Genomic DNA, 17,092 nt, shown 5'->3' on the forward strand with positions numbered 1-17,092 from the left:
CTAGACTACGAGAACACAGCCTTTCGATGCCGAAATTGCCATAACACAGGGCACCTTCAGAACTCTTGTCCCTCGCGGCCTGCCCAGAAGAAGAAAGCCAATCCTAAGCCGAAATCCAAAAGTTGGAAGCCTCATGATCCTCCTCCTATGGATGATTTGGATTCCAGCTCAGATGAAGAGGCAGGGGATGCAGAAGGAATGGAAACAAAGCAGGCTCAGGATCCGCCTTCGACTGGTTGTGAGGATTCTTCGGTCCCTCCAAACTCACAGAAAAGAACTCATGAGTCCTCTCCCTCGGATTCAGACAAGGAGTCCTCTCCGTCAGCCCAGCTTAGTTTGCAAATCATGCCAGTTCAGCAGAGTCATCTTGATTGGGTCAAAGTTGGTAAAAAGAAAGGGAAAAAATGCCGAATAGTTGATCCTACCCACGTTGGGTAGAATCCTCTGTTTCTGCGCCTGTTTCTCTGTTCCTCTTGTTACTTCTTGTTTAGCATTGTTCTCTTCCTAGTTTCTCTCAGGGGCCGAGGTGGATCGTCTTTCCTTTCCGGCTGCCCGTTCTCTTGCTTCTCTTGGCTGTAATGTCATATTGTACTATATTTTTCTTAATAAAATTAGCTTTTACCGAGAAAAAAAAAAAAATCATTGGTCAAAATTACCACTCCTCAAACTATCAAGATAGAAGGACATATCAAGAAGAAAAATGTTCAAAAAGTGAAAGATCACATCGAGCATCAAGAAATGAATCTGACCATATCTTGTAAAGGATTGGAAAAAATTACCACTCCTCAAACTCTAGAGATAGAAGGAAATATCAAGAAGAAAAAGGTTCAAGCAGTGAAAGATCACATCAAGCATCAACAACAAGTTCTCCAACTTTTAAAGGATAACGCCACTTCGGTGCAAAATCAAACGAAACAACAGGTAGATCAACATCGTAGTGAAAAATGTTTTGATGTAGGTGATTGGGTATTTTTACTGCTACATCTCAAGCAAGCTATTTATGAGAAGGAAATGTTGGCAATACTACATGCACTTAAAAAATAGCGACCTTACCGAATGGGATGACTCTTCAAGGATGAGGATGTGGAAGCATTGTTTTGTGTTATTTCTATTATCCAACCAGATTGGATAAACGAAACAAGGGATGAATGGAAGAAGGACGAAGAAGTATGGCCACTTATTCAAAAGTTGCAAAAGATCCCAATTCAAACAATATTGCCAGAAATTGAAGAGGAAGGAAAAATCATATTGGAACCTGGAGCAGTCACAGAAAAAAGAACTTGACAGCTACGAAATTGATCAATTTTAGAGTATCTCATCAAGTGGAAGAACTTTCCAACTGAAGATTCCACATGGGAGGACAAGAATTTTATACAAAAGCATCAAGAACTACTCAAGCGTTGAGGACAATGCTTTTTGAAGGAGAGGAGCATGTTAGGCCCCTATACTACTAGTGTAACCCCTTATTGTTATTAGTACAACCCACTTATTATATTGATGTACCCATGTAGTGCCCATATTGTTAGTATTGTGCCCCATCGAGGTTTCCCCCTCGAAGAGGCTAAATTCTAAGGCATTGATCTATCTTTTCTATCTTTTCTTGAGCTGGTTTCATAACAGTATTCTTTTAGATCATTTGGGTTTCCCTCTGGATTTTTTCTATTGGATCATGTGCTTCATCACCAAGGTATCCTACAATGTTCTCATCAATGGATCTGCATCCCCCTTTTTTCATGTTGAGAGGGGTCTTCAACAGGGTTGTCCCCTCTCTCCTCTCATGTTCCTGCTCAATATGGAGGGCCTTAGTTGACTCATCTCCGCAGATCACAAACTAGGATGGCTTCAAGGCATCAAGATCACTAATAACTCTATTTTATCGCATTTACTATTTGTAGATGATATCTTAATATTTCTCAATGGAGGTATTGGGGACCTAACTACCCTACATTCTGCTATGCTCCTATTTTGTACAACAACAGGAATGGAGTGCAATGCCCGAAAGTCTACCATTACATCTTCTAGATGCTCACCTCATGAGATCCAATTTTCTCTTCATAGATTCCCCTATTCTCTTCTATCCTTGGATGATGGTCTAAAGTACCTTGGATTTAGACTTAAGCCCCTTCACTACAGGATTGCAGATTGGACTTGGTTGGTTGCAAAGATTGAACGAAGACTTAATATTTGGCATCATAAATACCTCTCCAGGGCTGGAAGACTGGTATTAATTAAATCTATTTTGGAAGCGACTCCAGTTTACTAGATGTCCATGGCCTGGATCCCAAAGGGCATTCTCGCGCGAATACAACAAATGTGTTGTAGATTTTTATGGAAAGGGAGACATGATGGTCATATATATGCATGGGTTCACTGGGATTTGATAGCTCTCCCAAAGAAATGGGGAGGCTGGGGACTAAAAAATATTGAATCTTTTTCCATTGCACTCGCTATCAAATTGGGCTGGAAGATCCTCACGACTCATACCTTGTGGATAGAAGTTGTATATCATAAATACATCTGGCCCCTTCGTACACTTGAATGGATCCGGATTCCCTCTTGGAGCAAGAAAAGAATATCAACTATACGAAGAGCGGTATTAAATTCAATGTAATATGTTTGTGATGGACTGACCTGGACGATTATATCGAGTTCCTCAGTTCGTTTGGGTATGGATCCATGGTCCGACAGTGGTAATGCCTTTAGACTTCCACCTGATTTGATCAAATTTTTATCTAATGCTGGTATCACGTATCTTGATCATATTGCAGATCCAGGAAATACGGATATTTTTTTCTCGGGCTTGGAAATCAGCAATACAACTTGGTATCCCTGACATATGGCACCAAGGCTAGCTTAGTTATACAAATTCTCTTATTGAATCACTGTTATAGACATTTTTGGGCACTGCAACCCCAATCATACATGTCCATAAACCAAGGGCTCCTAAGTCCCTAAAAGTGTTGCTTCACACCCTAAAAGAACAAGGTCAGCTGATTACATCATCTCCCAGAAGTTCTCCATAGAAAACTGCTCAGAACTGGTCAAAACTGGACCATACAGACTGCCCAGTGCAGAGGGTGCGATGAATCTCACCTGCTCAGTGTAAAAGGTGCGATGCATACTGGAAAGCCTTCTGTAGGGTGCGATGAGGGAGAGTAGAAAAATGGAAAAGACAGTTTGCATGGTGGATCGACACGGAATCTTCTAGAAACTTCTCCTATGACACTTGCCTCTCTGAATTCACCCAGGGATGAGTAAGAGATCATGAATCTCCAAGTGGAACCAAGAACTATCAGAGAGAGGACACTAATCAAAATCCCGGAAGCTGACTCACCCCCCTGCAATCATCTATATATGGATCCCTCATCACAGAGATCCAGAGGCTGGAATCTTGTATTTTGTAATGAAGTGCTATTGGTTTCTTGGTGCTACATCATAGTGTTGGGTGATCTAAGCTTTTCATGAGGTGAAGAAGGGCTTTCATGCTGAGAGGGCGATGCTGGGTCAGAACAATTGGTTGTAATCCTCTTTTCTATTCTTGATATTAATAAAGCTATTCAAGTTTTCCTCCACATTCTTGTATGTTTGATGATGTATGCATTTGTGTGGTCAATATATATATGGTCCTGTATTTCTTATGATTGTAGATCTTTGTTCTACGATAGTATTATGCTGCTTTGATTTCACAAGTGCTCTTTGAAGCTGGGTAGACAAAGAAGCGAGTAGCAAAGATTTGTCAGAAGGGAGAGGAACCAAACAAGGAACCAAGCACAAGACTGAGGTTGGTACCTTTGTTCCCCTCTTATCTACTTCTCATAAAGGAAAATGAAAGTAGTTTTAGTGTGTTTATTTCTAAGATAGCTACCAGTCTTAGTGGGACTAGGAGTTCCAAGTGGACACTAGATTTCCCGATAACAAAATGGTGACTCCATTGGGGAGAGAATAGCTTGTTTACTTTTCTATATTTGTTTGTTTTATAAACTTACAACGGAGCCTGAAGTCAAGCCAGCTAGCCTTCGAACTGCATTTGCTATGCAAGTGGAAAGTAGATCAATGTTGCTTCAGTCTATCTCCGAGTTTTGTTTATAAATTGAACAATCGATTTGCAAACATCCTAATTGCCCTGGTGGTGGCTCTAGTAACCTCATTAGATCAACCCCTGTGATTTATATTTACTAATTAATACTTGCTCGGCCTAAATCCCTGAACTGAGCTGCAAACTGTGATCAAAAGCCAAGTAAAAGTATCACACTGGTACCATCGCACCCTCTCTTCAAGGATATCAGTATGCATCAAACCTCCCGTGTGCAGTAGGTGGGATGCATACTGGATTCCCTGTGTAATAGGTGTGATGATCAGAGAAGGCTAATTTTGCCTTCAGAATTTGGTTTTTCTTCACTCTATTCAGCTCTATTCAGGAGTTTTGTTGTCTGTGATTAGTATACCACTGTGGAAACCCCATTCCTTTCTATCATTCCACCTCCATTGTGCAAAGAACTGTGAATGTTTTTATGTATTGTGCGCCATTTTCAGTTCTCTTTTACAAAGAAGTAGCGTAATCGAACTGTCGTTTCTTGATTTGAAAGTGTCGCAAGTGTCATTTTCAGTCCAAGAAGAGAATCCTATTGTTCTTGATAGTCGATTATACTGTTACTCTTGTATTTGATTTGAATTAGTACGTTTTCAAGTGTCGAAAACAATTTTCAATTCGAAATCGCAAAGTGTCGTCATTATCTTCCTTTCTTATTTTGAAGAAAAATTGTTAGTAGTGTCGCTTTGAAAAGATAATTCAAATTTTTACTCAGCATTCTTCTTGTCATTCACACATTAAGAAAGAAAAAACAAATACATGCATGTGCATTTGCATTTAGACTGCTTGTTATTTTGATTTAGGACAATGCATATAGTGTGTGCTCTCTGCTCTATGTTGAAAGAATCTCATTTCTCTTTCCTTAGTAGCTAAGATTTTCATTGCAAAAAGAAGATTAAATAATTGTTTATCATCTTAGATTGCATTTTAGGAATTGTATATCTACATCTCGCGGTGAACCTGAAAGGAAAATTTCTTAAGCAAGATCAACTGTAAAATAAATTCAATGAACATAAAAATGCTTTGGAACCTAACGCACAACATTTAGAAGTCTAGGCTAGAGACGTATTCCGGCGTCGTAAAGCCTGGTAACTGTTGCTTTCATTGCTGGTTGGGTGATTCCTCTACTTTGAGACGACAAGTGCCAGTATGGACTTGTGCTCCCACGTACCATCGAGTATATATTGGGAGACCACAATAGGCTATATGCTTTATCCTTAGGAAGTCGTGTCTGCCGCCCTATTGATCGCAATGCAATGAACATAGCATTCAGGAAGATTGACTGTCGTACCATAAAAAGTATTCTGTAGTTTTGCGATTGGTTTGGTAATCCCTCTGTCTAGATTTCCAGAGTAGTCTCTTTCGTTACTTTTCAGACTCCTTAAAGGAAAAGGTCCATCTGAGCACTTGTCACTTCAAGCTCATTAAAATTTGAAGGCGACTAGAGTCATCTTTTGTTTTTTCTCGACTCTTAAAAAATTGAAAAAACAAGTTGTGTCCAAGCGTCTAAAATTTATTTTAATTGGAATAACATCATTGTTCCCTCGTTGGTCTTAGGTTGACAAAAATGGAGTCCACCAAACAAGGATTTCCCCTTGGAGGAAATCCTAGTCCTTTCTCCTCTTGGGGAGATGTTGGTGCATCCCATATGGCCACATTTTCACTTCCGGGATTGACGATTGGTTTGCCCATATGGCTCTTCTCAACCTCCATCATTCAGAATACCACGATTCCTGAACAATCAAGTCAGCAACTAGATGATACTAGAGTTACCCCCCAACCTTCTACTTCATCCATCTCTCCCTCTCCTCCTTCCTCTTCACTTGATGAAGCTGGTAAAGCTAAAAGTCAAGTAACTAAGAAGGAGAAGAAAGGGAAGGAGAATAAGGAAAAGAAGAAGAAGGAGCCAAAGGCAAAAAGGGGCAACCATGCATCGTCTAGCGAAAATCTGCACACTACACCGTCCAAGCCTAAATCTTCATGTGTCATTTGCAAAGGGGACCACTATCATCAAGATTGTCCTTGCATCCCCTGGATTTTAAGGGACTGGTCTCCTCGTTTGCACAATCTGGTGTCATCAACATCTGATCATGTTGAAAGTACACCGTCAACTAGTGAAAGCGAAGTATCTGGACAGAAAAGGAAATGTAAATTTCCATGTAAATTGTGTGAAGGCGATCATGTCGTCCACCATTTTCCCTTCCTAGACGAAGCTAAAAGAGTTTTGGATAACTGTCTGGCTTCACCGCTAGGGCTTCCTCCTGGATATAAGAAACTCTTGCCGAGTCCATCACTGGTTGAAAATCCGACTGACACACCATTGTGGTCGGTCAAAGCATCTATCATTGAAGATAAACCCTCTGAATCCACACCAGATGAAAGTCAAAAGCTCGAGGTGGCAGTTGACCTGGTCTTGCCTTCAGAAGGTCCATCTTCAGATGATACAGTCACTGAAGAGAATAAGGACAACACCATTCAAATTCTTTTCGTAAACACAGATTCCAATGAACATGGGGGTAATCTACCCGTTCCTTTACCGCAGGAAGGAAGTTTGTCAGAGTCATATCCGACCATCTATTCGGTCCCACCTCCAAGCAACCTAGTCGTTTCCTTCGATTGGAATCTACTAGGCAGACCCCGTTTAGCAACTAGTGTACCATTCCAAATCATTGTACAAGCATACAGGATGGTCGTGGCCGGCACTATCATAGATGAAGGGGCTTCTGTGAGTATCCTTTCCTCAACCACTTAGAAAGCGCTTGGTTCGCCATCGCTTCTGCATGAAATTAGAAATCTGATAGGCTTCGACAAAGGAACCATTCAACCGTTAGGGATCCTTCCCAATGTGCCCATAACGTTGAGAAGGAAAACCGTTTATATGAACGTAATGGTAGTCCAAGGACCTCTAGATTATAATCTACTCCTCGAACGTGACTATATTTATAGCATGGGAGCCATTGTCTCCTCACTCTTTAGAGTAATGTGTTTTCCGCATGAAGGCCGAGTGGTCCAGCTCGTAGACCAGCTTTCATTTCCTAGCTCACGCATAGCTAATAGTCAAATGCCATCCCTAAATGGTCTTTTCACGCAAGGAATGTCTCATCAATCTCCAGTCCGTCCACCTGAAGAACATGAGTAATTCAGGAGGACATAACTGAAACCCAGGGGGCATGCACCTTGGCCTGTTCCGGCAGGAAAACTCTAGGCATAGAGTAGATTTGCATGAAGGATATATGACTAGTCCGATACCCGTCCGTATAGGAAGAGGGGATTAGACCGGAATAAGATTCCTTCGTCAAGGTTAGGTGATTAGAGTAATTGGAGCTAGAATCACCTTTGTCCAAATGGACTAAGTCGAGGAAGTGTTTCTATCTGCGGTGTGGATGGAAACTGTCTTGCAAATGTGAGAACTTCTAAATGGTAACCTGGAAATTTTTCACTATACCCGGGGCATGCAAACCTTTTTGCATGCAAGCAAAGAGTGACTATTTATTTTCTTAGTTTGTAGATTCTCAAACACTTTAAACTCATAGGATTGGTCGTTCCTAACTTGCATAAAGAAAGGATGTGGAGAAAAGTTTCGAATGGTGCAAGCTCTTTAAAAATTGAACCTATAGATGAGATATCCTTATTATATGACTGGCATGAGAAGTTTTTATGTGAAGTTCAAGCTCGTTAAAAATTAAACCTAAGCAATGAGCAAATGTTTCCCCCAGAGTTTAAGCTCATTAAAAAATGAACCAATCTCTAGTAAATAACCATTGTGAATGCATTATCATCAGCTTTTGAGCCTTGGTCGTGTTCTCATCATCACCTCCACTCTGTTTTAGCCGATCATACGCCTCCATTTGATTGTTTACCCTTTTGAGGAACATCTGTGACAAGTGATCTTGTTAGCCATCCTTGTGACACTGCTATGATTGGAAAATTCCAAACCTTACCTGGAATCAACTACTACCCGAAATTATCACTCGTTCCTCAAAAACGAGTCTCCTTTAAGCTCTTTTCACCTGACTCGTAAAATATGAAAATATTGTCGAGCGATTGGCTTCTCCAGCTCGTTAAAGTTACCAGAAGTGCTATCCCTCCTCTATATTTTAATATTTTGGACCTGAGGGATTATTACACAAAAAGATCGAGCACTTGCCTTGTCCGGCTCGTTAAAACTATCGAAAATTCATCCCTTTCTTATTATTTTATACTTTTTCGGACTTAAGGGATAATATGACGAAAAAGGATTATTGGAGTTTCCTTTCCGTCCCTTTTTCAAACTCTCTAAAATTGAAAAAGGACCGAGTTATCATTGTCGTTAAACTCGTTAAAACCAATAGCGACAAATTTGTCGTATAGACAAGAACGAGTTTCACTATCGTTAGGCTCATTAAAACATAGCGATGGGTTCGCCTGAAGGGTGAATTATAGAACAAGCATATGTTATCCTCCTCGAGCTTGATAAAAATAAAGAGGTACTAGTCAGAAATGACTGGGGAAAATTGGGAAGAAAACTTGAAGAAACTTTATTGGTAGCAAGTCGCTCTTGAACATGACACTTTCACTCGATGACAGAGTCGGGTTGGGTTATTTCGTTCACCGGTCATATTACCACTAGTCCATCACGCCATCCATATTTGGGGTTAACGCTACCAATCCATGTCAGTGTCGCCGGTATGTTCAAGAGAAGTCGCTAAGAGAATTCACCTGTGTCTCATCCATTGCAATACATTCGCGCTCCATTCTTTCATGACTGCCACCCTGAACCCTGTATCATCAGACCGTTTTCACCTCCAAAATCATTTGCTCTATTTTGTTTCGTACATGTGGGATTCATTAAGGCCCTCCTATGATGGGTCGCTTCTTGTTGACATCATCTCATTATCCAAGAAGTCGACCTAGGAACACCCCTTTCAGTACTTTGAAGCTTGCATGCCTCAATGGCAAGTTTCTCACTTCGCCGACAGGTTTACATCAATGGCCTTCAACCGAAAGATTTTGCATGGTGTTCGACGCCAAGTCCCTTTTTCACACCACACGAATTGTACTGTAGTACCTTGAGGGTCATCATCATTATCGGTGATTCCTCTCGCGCCTGTTAACAACTTACATCATTAGCTAGTAATCAGGCGATGTCTTTCCATGTTCGACTCCAAAACATCTTTCACTTGGATCGACTTGTACTCCGAGTGAAGATTGAATGAGTTTGAAGACCCCGGATCTAGTTTCATCCATCCGGGCTGCGATATATTCAGGAATATAAAGACATCAAATGTACATCATTTCTGAACAGATGATCATCTGTATCTAAGGGATGATGGCTCTACCAGAATCATCAGTCTGCACACAGACGGTTGTCTGTCCTATGTACATGAAAATGAATTTATAAAGCTGAGCATGGGAATGCCTGCCTGAGCTAGATCATGAAAATATTATTAAGATAATGTATTGTATTGTATCTTATTACAGGTCGCTTTCCAGCTCGAAAAAAACTTCAGATCCTCATGATAAAGAATTTCACCTGACATTAAAAGATTAACAACCTCATGCTTTAGGAGGCAACTGTTATAGACATTTTTGGGCACTGCAACCCCAATCATACATGTCCATAAACCAAGGGCTCCTAAGTCCCTAAAAGTGTTGCTTCACACCCTAAAAGAACAAGGTAAGCTTATTACATCATCTCCCAGAACTTCTCCACAGAAAACTGCTCAGAATTGGTCAAAACTGGACCATATAGACTGCCCAGTGCAGAGGGTGCGATGCGTCTCACCTGCTCAGTGTAAAATTTGTGATGCATACTGGAAAGCCCTTTTGTAGGGTTCGATGAGCGAGAGTAGACAAATGGCAGAGACAGTTTGCAAGGTGGATTGACATGGAATCTTCTAGAAACTTCTCCTATGACACTTGCCTCTCTGAATTCGCCAAGGGATGAGTAAGAGATCATGAATCTCCAAGTGGAACCAAGAACTATCAGAGAGAGGACAGTAATCAAAATCCCAAAAGCTGACTCACCCCCCTGCAATCATCTATATATGGATCCTCATCACAGAGATCCAGAGGCTGGAATCTTGTATTTTGTAAGGAACTGTTGTTGGTTTCTTGGTGTTACATCATAGTGTTCGGTGATCTAAGATTTTCATGAGGTGAAGGAGGGCTTTCATGCTGAGAGGGTGATGCTGGGTCAGAACAATTGGTTGTAATCCTCTTTGCTATTCTTGATATTAATAAAGCTATTCAAGTTTTCCTCCACATTCTTGTATGTTTGATGATGTATGCATTTGTGTGGTCAATACATATCTGGTCCTGTATTGCTTATGATTGTAGATCTCTGTTCTTCAATAGTATTATGCTGCTTTGATTTCACAGGTGCTCTTTGAAGCTGGGTAGACGAAGAAGCGAGCGGCAAAGATCTGTCAGAAGGGAGAGGAACCAAACAAGGAACCAGGTGCAAGACTGAGGTTGGTACCTTTGTTCCCCTCTTATCTACTTCTCATAAAGGAAAACGAAAGTAGTTTTAGTGTGTTTGTTTCTAAGATAGCTAGCAGTCTTAGTGGGACTAGTAGTTCCGAGTGAACACTAGATTTCCCGATAACAATCAATGTCAGGATTATTTAAGGTGAAGATGAACTGATTTGGACCCAGGCAAAGCACGACGAATACACTCCCAAAGACGGGTTCCCTATCATATTCTTTGCCCACAAGCCACCAGTCCTCGATTGGTGGTGGCGCTTACTTGTGGTTCACCCCATCATATAGTGTATGCTTCTTCAAGCATCTACAAGATGTGATTTTCAAATTTTAATGGAAATTACCATTTTTCGAAAAAAAAATAAAATTTTCCTGAGAAATAAATAAGATATATTTTAATATATATATATATATATATATAATAATATGATATTAATATTAGAAAAAAATAATATGCAAATGAAAAATATATATATATTAATAATTTGAAAAAAATACCTACCCGTCAGAGGACCATCTGAACTTCATGTAGTCCACACATAAAAAGTAATTATTAACATTACTTTTAATGAGGAACACCCATTGTTCCAAGAGAGTGAATGGAATTTCTCTTCTCTGAACATAAGGTTTGGTCCAACAAAACCCCCTCCACATACTCTACGAAGTTTAGTTCATGAATATTATTTGCTCGGCCACGAAAGGAAAAGCATCCAGGAATCTTATCGACTTGGCCATGCCAGTAAAAACATACAGGAATATTATTGACTCGGCCATGACAGCAAAAGCGTATAAAGTGGTAACCTACGTTTCATGATAGTACTTCATACCTTTCTATCTATAACAGTCCATGCCCATCACTTTAATAATTCACCGAGAATAATTTTCCTCTATCTCCCATATTTTTACAGCATGGGCAAATGTTCAGATATCTGAAAACCCAATTCTGCAAGCGAATAAAATCATGTTTTCTAAGGCTTGAAGCAGGAGCGACAAATGCATCAGAATAGGTATGGTGAGGAAATTGTGCCTCTCGCTAAGAATAATCGGTGAATAACTCGAAAGCATCATACTGGAAACAGTCGAGCAGTAACATTCAATAAACATTCTTTCTTGGAGGAGGCGGGACGTATTAAGGTATGTTCTACGCACAAGATAGAATGAATTTCAGTGAATTCTTAAATGGGCAAGATTTCCTGCTCATACAATGGCTCTATGCGATCTGGCAGATTGCTAGGGACACAACCTTTGTAAAGTCCGCCTATTATCTCTGTCAAATGGCATTCACTCACAAACTAAATTTTGTGTTCAGAAGAAACACAAATATTCAATATGACAGTTATGGTGTGCCTTTCACTAAAGTGGGAGGAGACGGGCAACCCGAGATTATACACATATCCAAGAAATTTCGCCTTGGGAAATCATGGATTGATTCATCATCATGGCAAGACTTCAAGGCACACTATTTTGATAACCAGAGTAACAGAAATATCAATGGTGTTGAATTGATTGCGTTCAACTGCTATTGGTACACTGTTAAATTCAATGGAAGTTATTACTTCTGCCATCAAGACATACTTTTTGAATGGGCCATGTATGACATTCATGATAATTTGATTCTGCTAAAAGAAGTTGAACTCATTGGCAATGAGTTGGTTATGGGGACAATTATCAGCAAAGCAGAAATGTTTGAAAAAATGCTTTCCAAAGAGTACCACATAAATGAGTTGTATGCACCCTGCATATTCGGAAAACAGTATAACATTATATGGAATTTGAGGCTTTCTGCCTTCCTCGCGACCATACCCCTGCTACTAAAGGCCAAAGGATTAACTAATCTATCGGCTCTGTCCACTCTCATCCTTCTCGTGGTAGATATACTCAGGACCCCTTTATTGCAGTTGTATGAGCTTTTCATGTTTTATTTAACCAAAGCAGTGAAATTGTGGATATTTGGGAAGTGCAAGCATCTTTACATTTTCTTCAGCTGGTTTAGCAAGAGATGGGCAGCGTGTGATAGGAGGTATGGCTATGCTTATTACACCACAAAAGAAGAAGAAAAAAGTGTTTACCCTGTAACTACATTTGTTAAATTCAAAAATTTGGATGACTGCAAATTTGTTGATGTGGTTCGGAGAGCAAAGCCTTGCATCGAATCATATGGATTTCAAATAAACAATGGTATCATACACTCAGCAGAATTGAGCTATGGTGAATATTGCTTGTACGTAGAGGTCAAAGAAGGGTTTTTTGTATCCAGTGTAGATGCTCTGACCATGATGAACTATAACCACTATTCCAAACTTGAGCTTTCCAAAATCTTGAATCATAGGTGCCACATATGGGAACTGGCCATGAGAGCACTGGTGAAGATCCAGGAAATACAAATACTTAACACGAGTCTAACGAGACTTTGGAAGATCCTGGACCAAAAGAAACAAGAAACAAAAGGTAGACAACCTGTTGCAGACTGTGGGCAACGCAGTCTATATGACGCAGGAGCTTCAGAGAGGAGGTGGGGAATCAGACAACATGGATGATTGGAGAAAAAGGCTGCAAGTGACACAATTAGCATTAATAAACGCTCCAAAAGGTGCTCCTCCGTCCCTCTGCAGTATAATTTCTTCTGTAATGTAATGTTTTCCTTATAGTTCAATCTCACGCTCTGCAATCTTTGTCAGTAAAATTGTTTTCTTACCCAATGCATTTTACCAACTGGTCTCAATGATCCTGCAGTTTTAGTTGCAGCAGATGAAATTTTCTATGTTATCGATACAATTCATGTGATTTGTGGACTTCAAGCCGACAATTTTGAAGCTTGTATTATTTCATTAATAGCAGTTGCAGCATCAGATGCTTTAGTTGTTGCCTTGTTACCAGGCAGATGGAGTGTGAGAATGTTAAAAAAGTAAGTTAGGAAGTCTATCATATTTTTGGGTAAAGTCCATGACAAAGTTGAATTTAAAACATATGCATGTCAAAGTTATTTTAAGTGGGTGGTCAGTTGAAAAAGAATATGTCAAAGTTATTTTAATTGAGTTGCTAGTTGAGAAAGGTTAAATACCTCTCACCAGATTTATTATAAAGTTGATGATCCATCGAAACAGTGTTATTGTAATTATCAACTTTGTGATCCATCGAAACAGTGTTATTGTGTATGTAAAATTTTATGTTACTTCCTGTCTTTTTTTCCTCTGCCTTTCAACAAAGAACCCTCAGTTATTGTAGCATGGTTTGAAAAGCTTGGAGGTCTAGAGGCTGCTTTGGCTAGATTGTTTTCGTTTGAAAAGCTTGGAGATCTAGAGGCTGCTTTGGCTAGATTGTTTTCGTTTGAAAAGCTTGGAGATCTAGAAGCTGCATTGGCTAGATTGTTTTCGTTTCACATTTACAGAGACAAAACTGATGGAGAGATACAGCTAGTGACTGGCTACATGTCTGATTATAGAAAGGATTCCGGTCGGTTGTTTGCTGTTTGGCAATTGTACAAATTGCCGTTTGCTGTTTGCCTTATAAATGTTTCTGAAGTATGCAGCGTTTTTTTGTTATTTTTTCTCGATTGGTTCATGTGACCTAATTTGTTTTATTGATGTTAAAATTAATCGTTGATTTACAGAGCTTTGGTAGCAGACAAACATTTTCCACGTTCAGTGGTAATATGCTGCAGGCTTACCTCTAAGGAGCCGGCTTCATCCGGACTAGAGGCGACAAGTCGCCAATGTGTTGATGTTTCCTAGATCCTTCAAATAAGAACAAACTTTAATTGTCATTAGTGAGTTAAAAAGAATCTGTGTTTAGAGGTGTTCTATACATCAATGAATGTTGGAGACTTTGAAAATTTTGATTCCTATTGAGATTGAATTAGATTTAAATTTAACTTTTATGATCTATTATATACAGAAATGCATAATACTTAAACGAGTTATGCTCCAGTTTTATAATTTTCTCTCGGCATTTCCTGTATATTAGCTGAAGATGGTTTGAATTAATTGTCTTGCTGAGTGGTCATGCAATTATTTATTAGTTTCCTATGTAAATTACTTCTGGATTTCTCGGGTACAAATGCATTTTGATGTGAAGGACAAGTATTTCGCCTTCGTTTCTAATCTGAAATGGGCTCATGCTTGCAAAAACCTCTCACTCTAAAACTTAACAAAAATATAATCTAGTTTATGTTGACAATTGTCATATATGTAAATTACTTCTGGATTTCTGTGATACAAATGCATTTTGATGTGAAGGACAAGTATTTCGCTTTCATTTCTGATCTGAAATGGGAGTTTAACATCTTGTCATACTTACAAAAACCTCTGACTCTAAAACTTAACAAAAATATGATCTAATTTATGTTGACAATTGTCATATATATATTTTGAATGGCATACCCATGGTCATATATATATATATATATATATATAACCATGGTATGCCATTCAAAAAATATATTGAAAACCATGAAATAAAACCCACCCAAGGTGGTGAGGATCTTCAAATTAATGATCTGACAATGAAGAGGGAAATCCAGGCCAAAAAGTAGGTGATATCACTAAGATCCTAATTCCATTTGTAATGCATGTGAAACTCCCATTCACCTGGCCCAAAGAAACAATTGTTTATATATATATATATATATATATTTAAAAGTGCATGAGATTTTGGCCAGTTAGATAAAAATGACATGAATAGAATGGAATGAATGTTATGTATTGGGTTTGAGATAGGCTATCCTATCTCAAACCCAATACATAACATTCATTCCATTCTATTCATGTCATTTTTATCTAACTGGCATGAACTTCTAAAATTACATACTTGGGTGTGTTGATGATGGAAAACCATTCAAGCCCCTCGTTTCCAGTAATCTTGGAGCCCACGAAGAAATGGGTAACAATAAATAAGAAACCATCCTTAACCTCTCCTTCCAACACCCTCACCCCATCGATTTCCACCCCCTCAACTCTCCATACCATATCTCTATATATGTTACTTCCTCACCCCATCGATTTCCACCACCTCAACTCTCCATACCATATCTCTATATATGTTACTTGGAAGGATGAGTCTGATGATAATCCGAGAGAACGCATTGTTTCATAACACATTACATAGCACATATTAATATTACATTCTTTTTTTCCTCCTACCACGCACAAAATTATATCATGATACGATTAAAGAGTTTACCATATCAAGCTTCATGAGGTCTGCCCCCAACCTATTATTATCTAATAATGAGAGATAACCACCGGTGAGAATGACCACACAGCCTCCATTTTGCATATTGATGTACAATTTAGCCTCCTCGTAGTCGAAAACCAACATTAGTTTAGATTGGACACCATGTTTGGACCTCTGCAATGTTGGTTCAGTGTTTCTTTGGGCCACGTGAGTGGGAGGTTCACATGCATTACAAATGGAAGTAGGATCATAGTGACATCACCTTATTTTTGGATTGCATTTAACTCCTCATGGTTAGATCCCTAATTTGAAGATCCTCACCACCTTGGCAATATATTTTTTGGATAGCATACCCATGTTCATTTCTTCTATTTCATAGTCCATAGAAAAGTTGTAGTCTATCTATATTATATTTTTGGAGGGTTTTTGGCATATTTTATAGTCTAATTTGCCTAGAATTTGGAAGGGATTTATTGGAATCCCAAATTTGAATTGTGACTCTCGAGTTCCTTAATGGTATTTCAAGGTCGTGAATCCATATATGCAATCAAAAATCCATTTTCAATAACAAAAATCGAGATTTGACCACAAATTCTCTAGATTTTGAACAAAAGTAACAAAATAGAAAATGTGAAAAAAAACCACTACTATAAAAAGGGTGTGAGTCTATCGATGTTACTACACAATATTAATATTGTGGTGCATATTATATATACCATGAGAGTCTATTTGCTTTAAATTTGGTAATCTATATACTACATGTTTCAACATTAAAAGTTGCATAAGAACATAGATATTGTTTTTGGAGATATCAATTCCCACTTGTCTTATGATTATATAATGATATTCCCCATCATAAAACATATTAGTTATTGTAATTGTTATGCAAGTTGTTTGATTCTTAGTTAGATTTGAGAAATTTGGTCCACCTAAAATAGCTTCTAGTTTAGTGTTTAATTGAGATATTTTTTCAAGTACTTGATTGTGTGATTTAGATACACTCATACTTATGTATTTATATGTCTGAAATTATTGATGCTCAATAGAATACAAAAAATATTTGTGTGTGCAATTTTTTCTAAATTGGTATCAGAACTAGTGGATTTGGGTGCAACTCCTTTATGAGAGGGCCGAGGAATATGTAAGTGTCTAAGAGTTAGTTTCTTGTGTTTTTTGATGTGAGATTTTATTTCTAAATTTGATAAAGGGATCCTTGTTATTCATCATTGTTCATTTTACAACATGTTTTCCTCCACATCACCTCGCATTATAGGAGAAAGGGTCTACCGATTTGGCCTTAGGCTGTTGAATTATGGGCATCAATGCATGTGGCTCAAATATCTTTTGCTAACACATTGATGGCACATC

The 17,092-nt window shown here is 38.8% G+C and overlaps 1 protein-coding gene across 2 annotated transcripts; it reads left to right on the top strand.

The window, feature by feature from the left end:
• Positions 1 to 11,194: 11,194 nt before the first annotated feature.
• On the top strand, positions 11,195 to 14,464 carry LOC149244489 (phosphoenolpyruvate carboxylase-like). 2 transcript variants are annotated; one of them, XM_089374879.1, is made up of 2 exons: positions 11,195 to 13,142; positions 13,286 to 14,156. In XM_089374879.1, exons 1-2 carry the CDS (start codon positions 13,040 to 13,042, stop codon positions 13,459 to 13,461), a joined length of 279 nt encoding a protein of 92 aa, XP_089231005.1. In that variant the 5' UTR covers positions 11,195 to 13,039; the 3' UTR covers positions 13,462 to 14,156. The 2 variants fall into 2 exon arrangements, 1 of the variants encoding a protein (XP_089231005.1); XR_016246754.1 differs by lacking the exon at positions 13,286 to 14,156 and adding an exon at positions 14,163 to 14,464 and having other exon boundaries at positions 11,211 to 13,142.
• Positions 14,465 to 17,092: the final 2,628 nt, after the last annotated feature.

The sequence above is a fragment of the Pinus tabuliformis genome, chromosome 8 (assembly GCF_031772625.1).
Source record: "Pinus tabuliformis cultivar Carrire ecotype Pingquan chromosome 8, CPIR1, whole genome shotgun sequence".
NCBI classification, from domain to species: domain Eukaryota; kingdom Viridiplantae; phylum Streptophyta; class Pinopsida; order Pinales; family Pinaceae; genus Pinus; species Pinus tabuliformis.

Bases quoted from the DNA above. Each gene is read 5' to 3' on its own strand.
- LOC149244489 (XM_089374879.1), top strand. From the start codon at position 13,040: ATGACGCAGGAGCTTCAGAGAGGAGGTGGGGAATCAGACAACATGGAT. The intron at 13,143-13,285 runs GTGCTCCTCCGT...ATGATCCTGCAG, and splicing joins ATTAATAAACGCTCCAAAAG to TTTTAGTTGCAGCAGATGAA.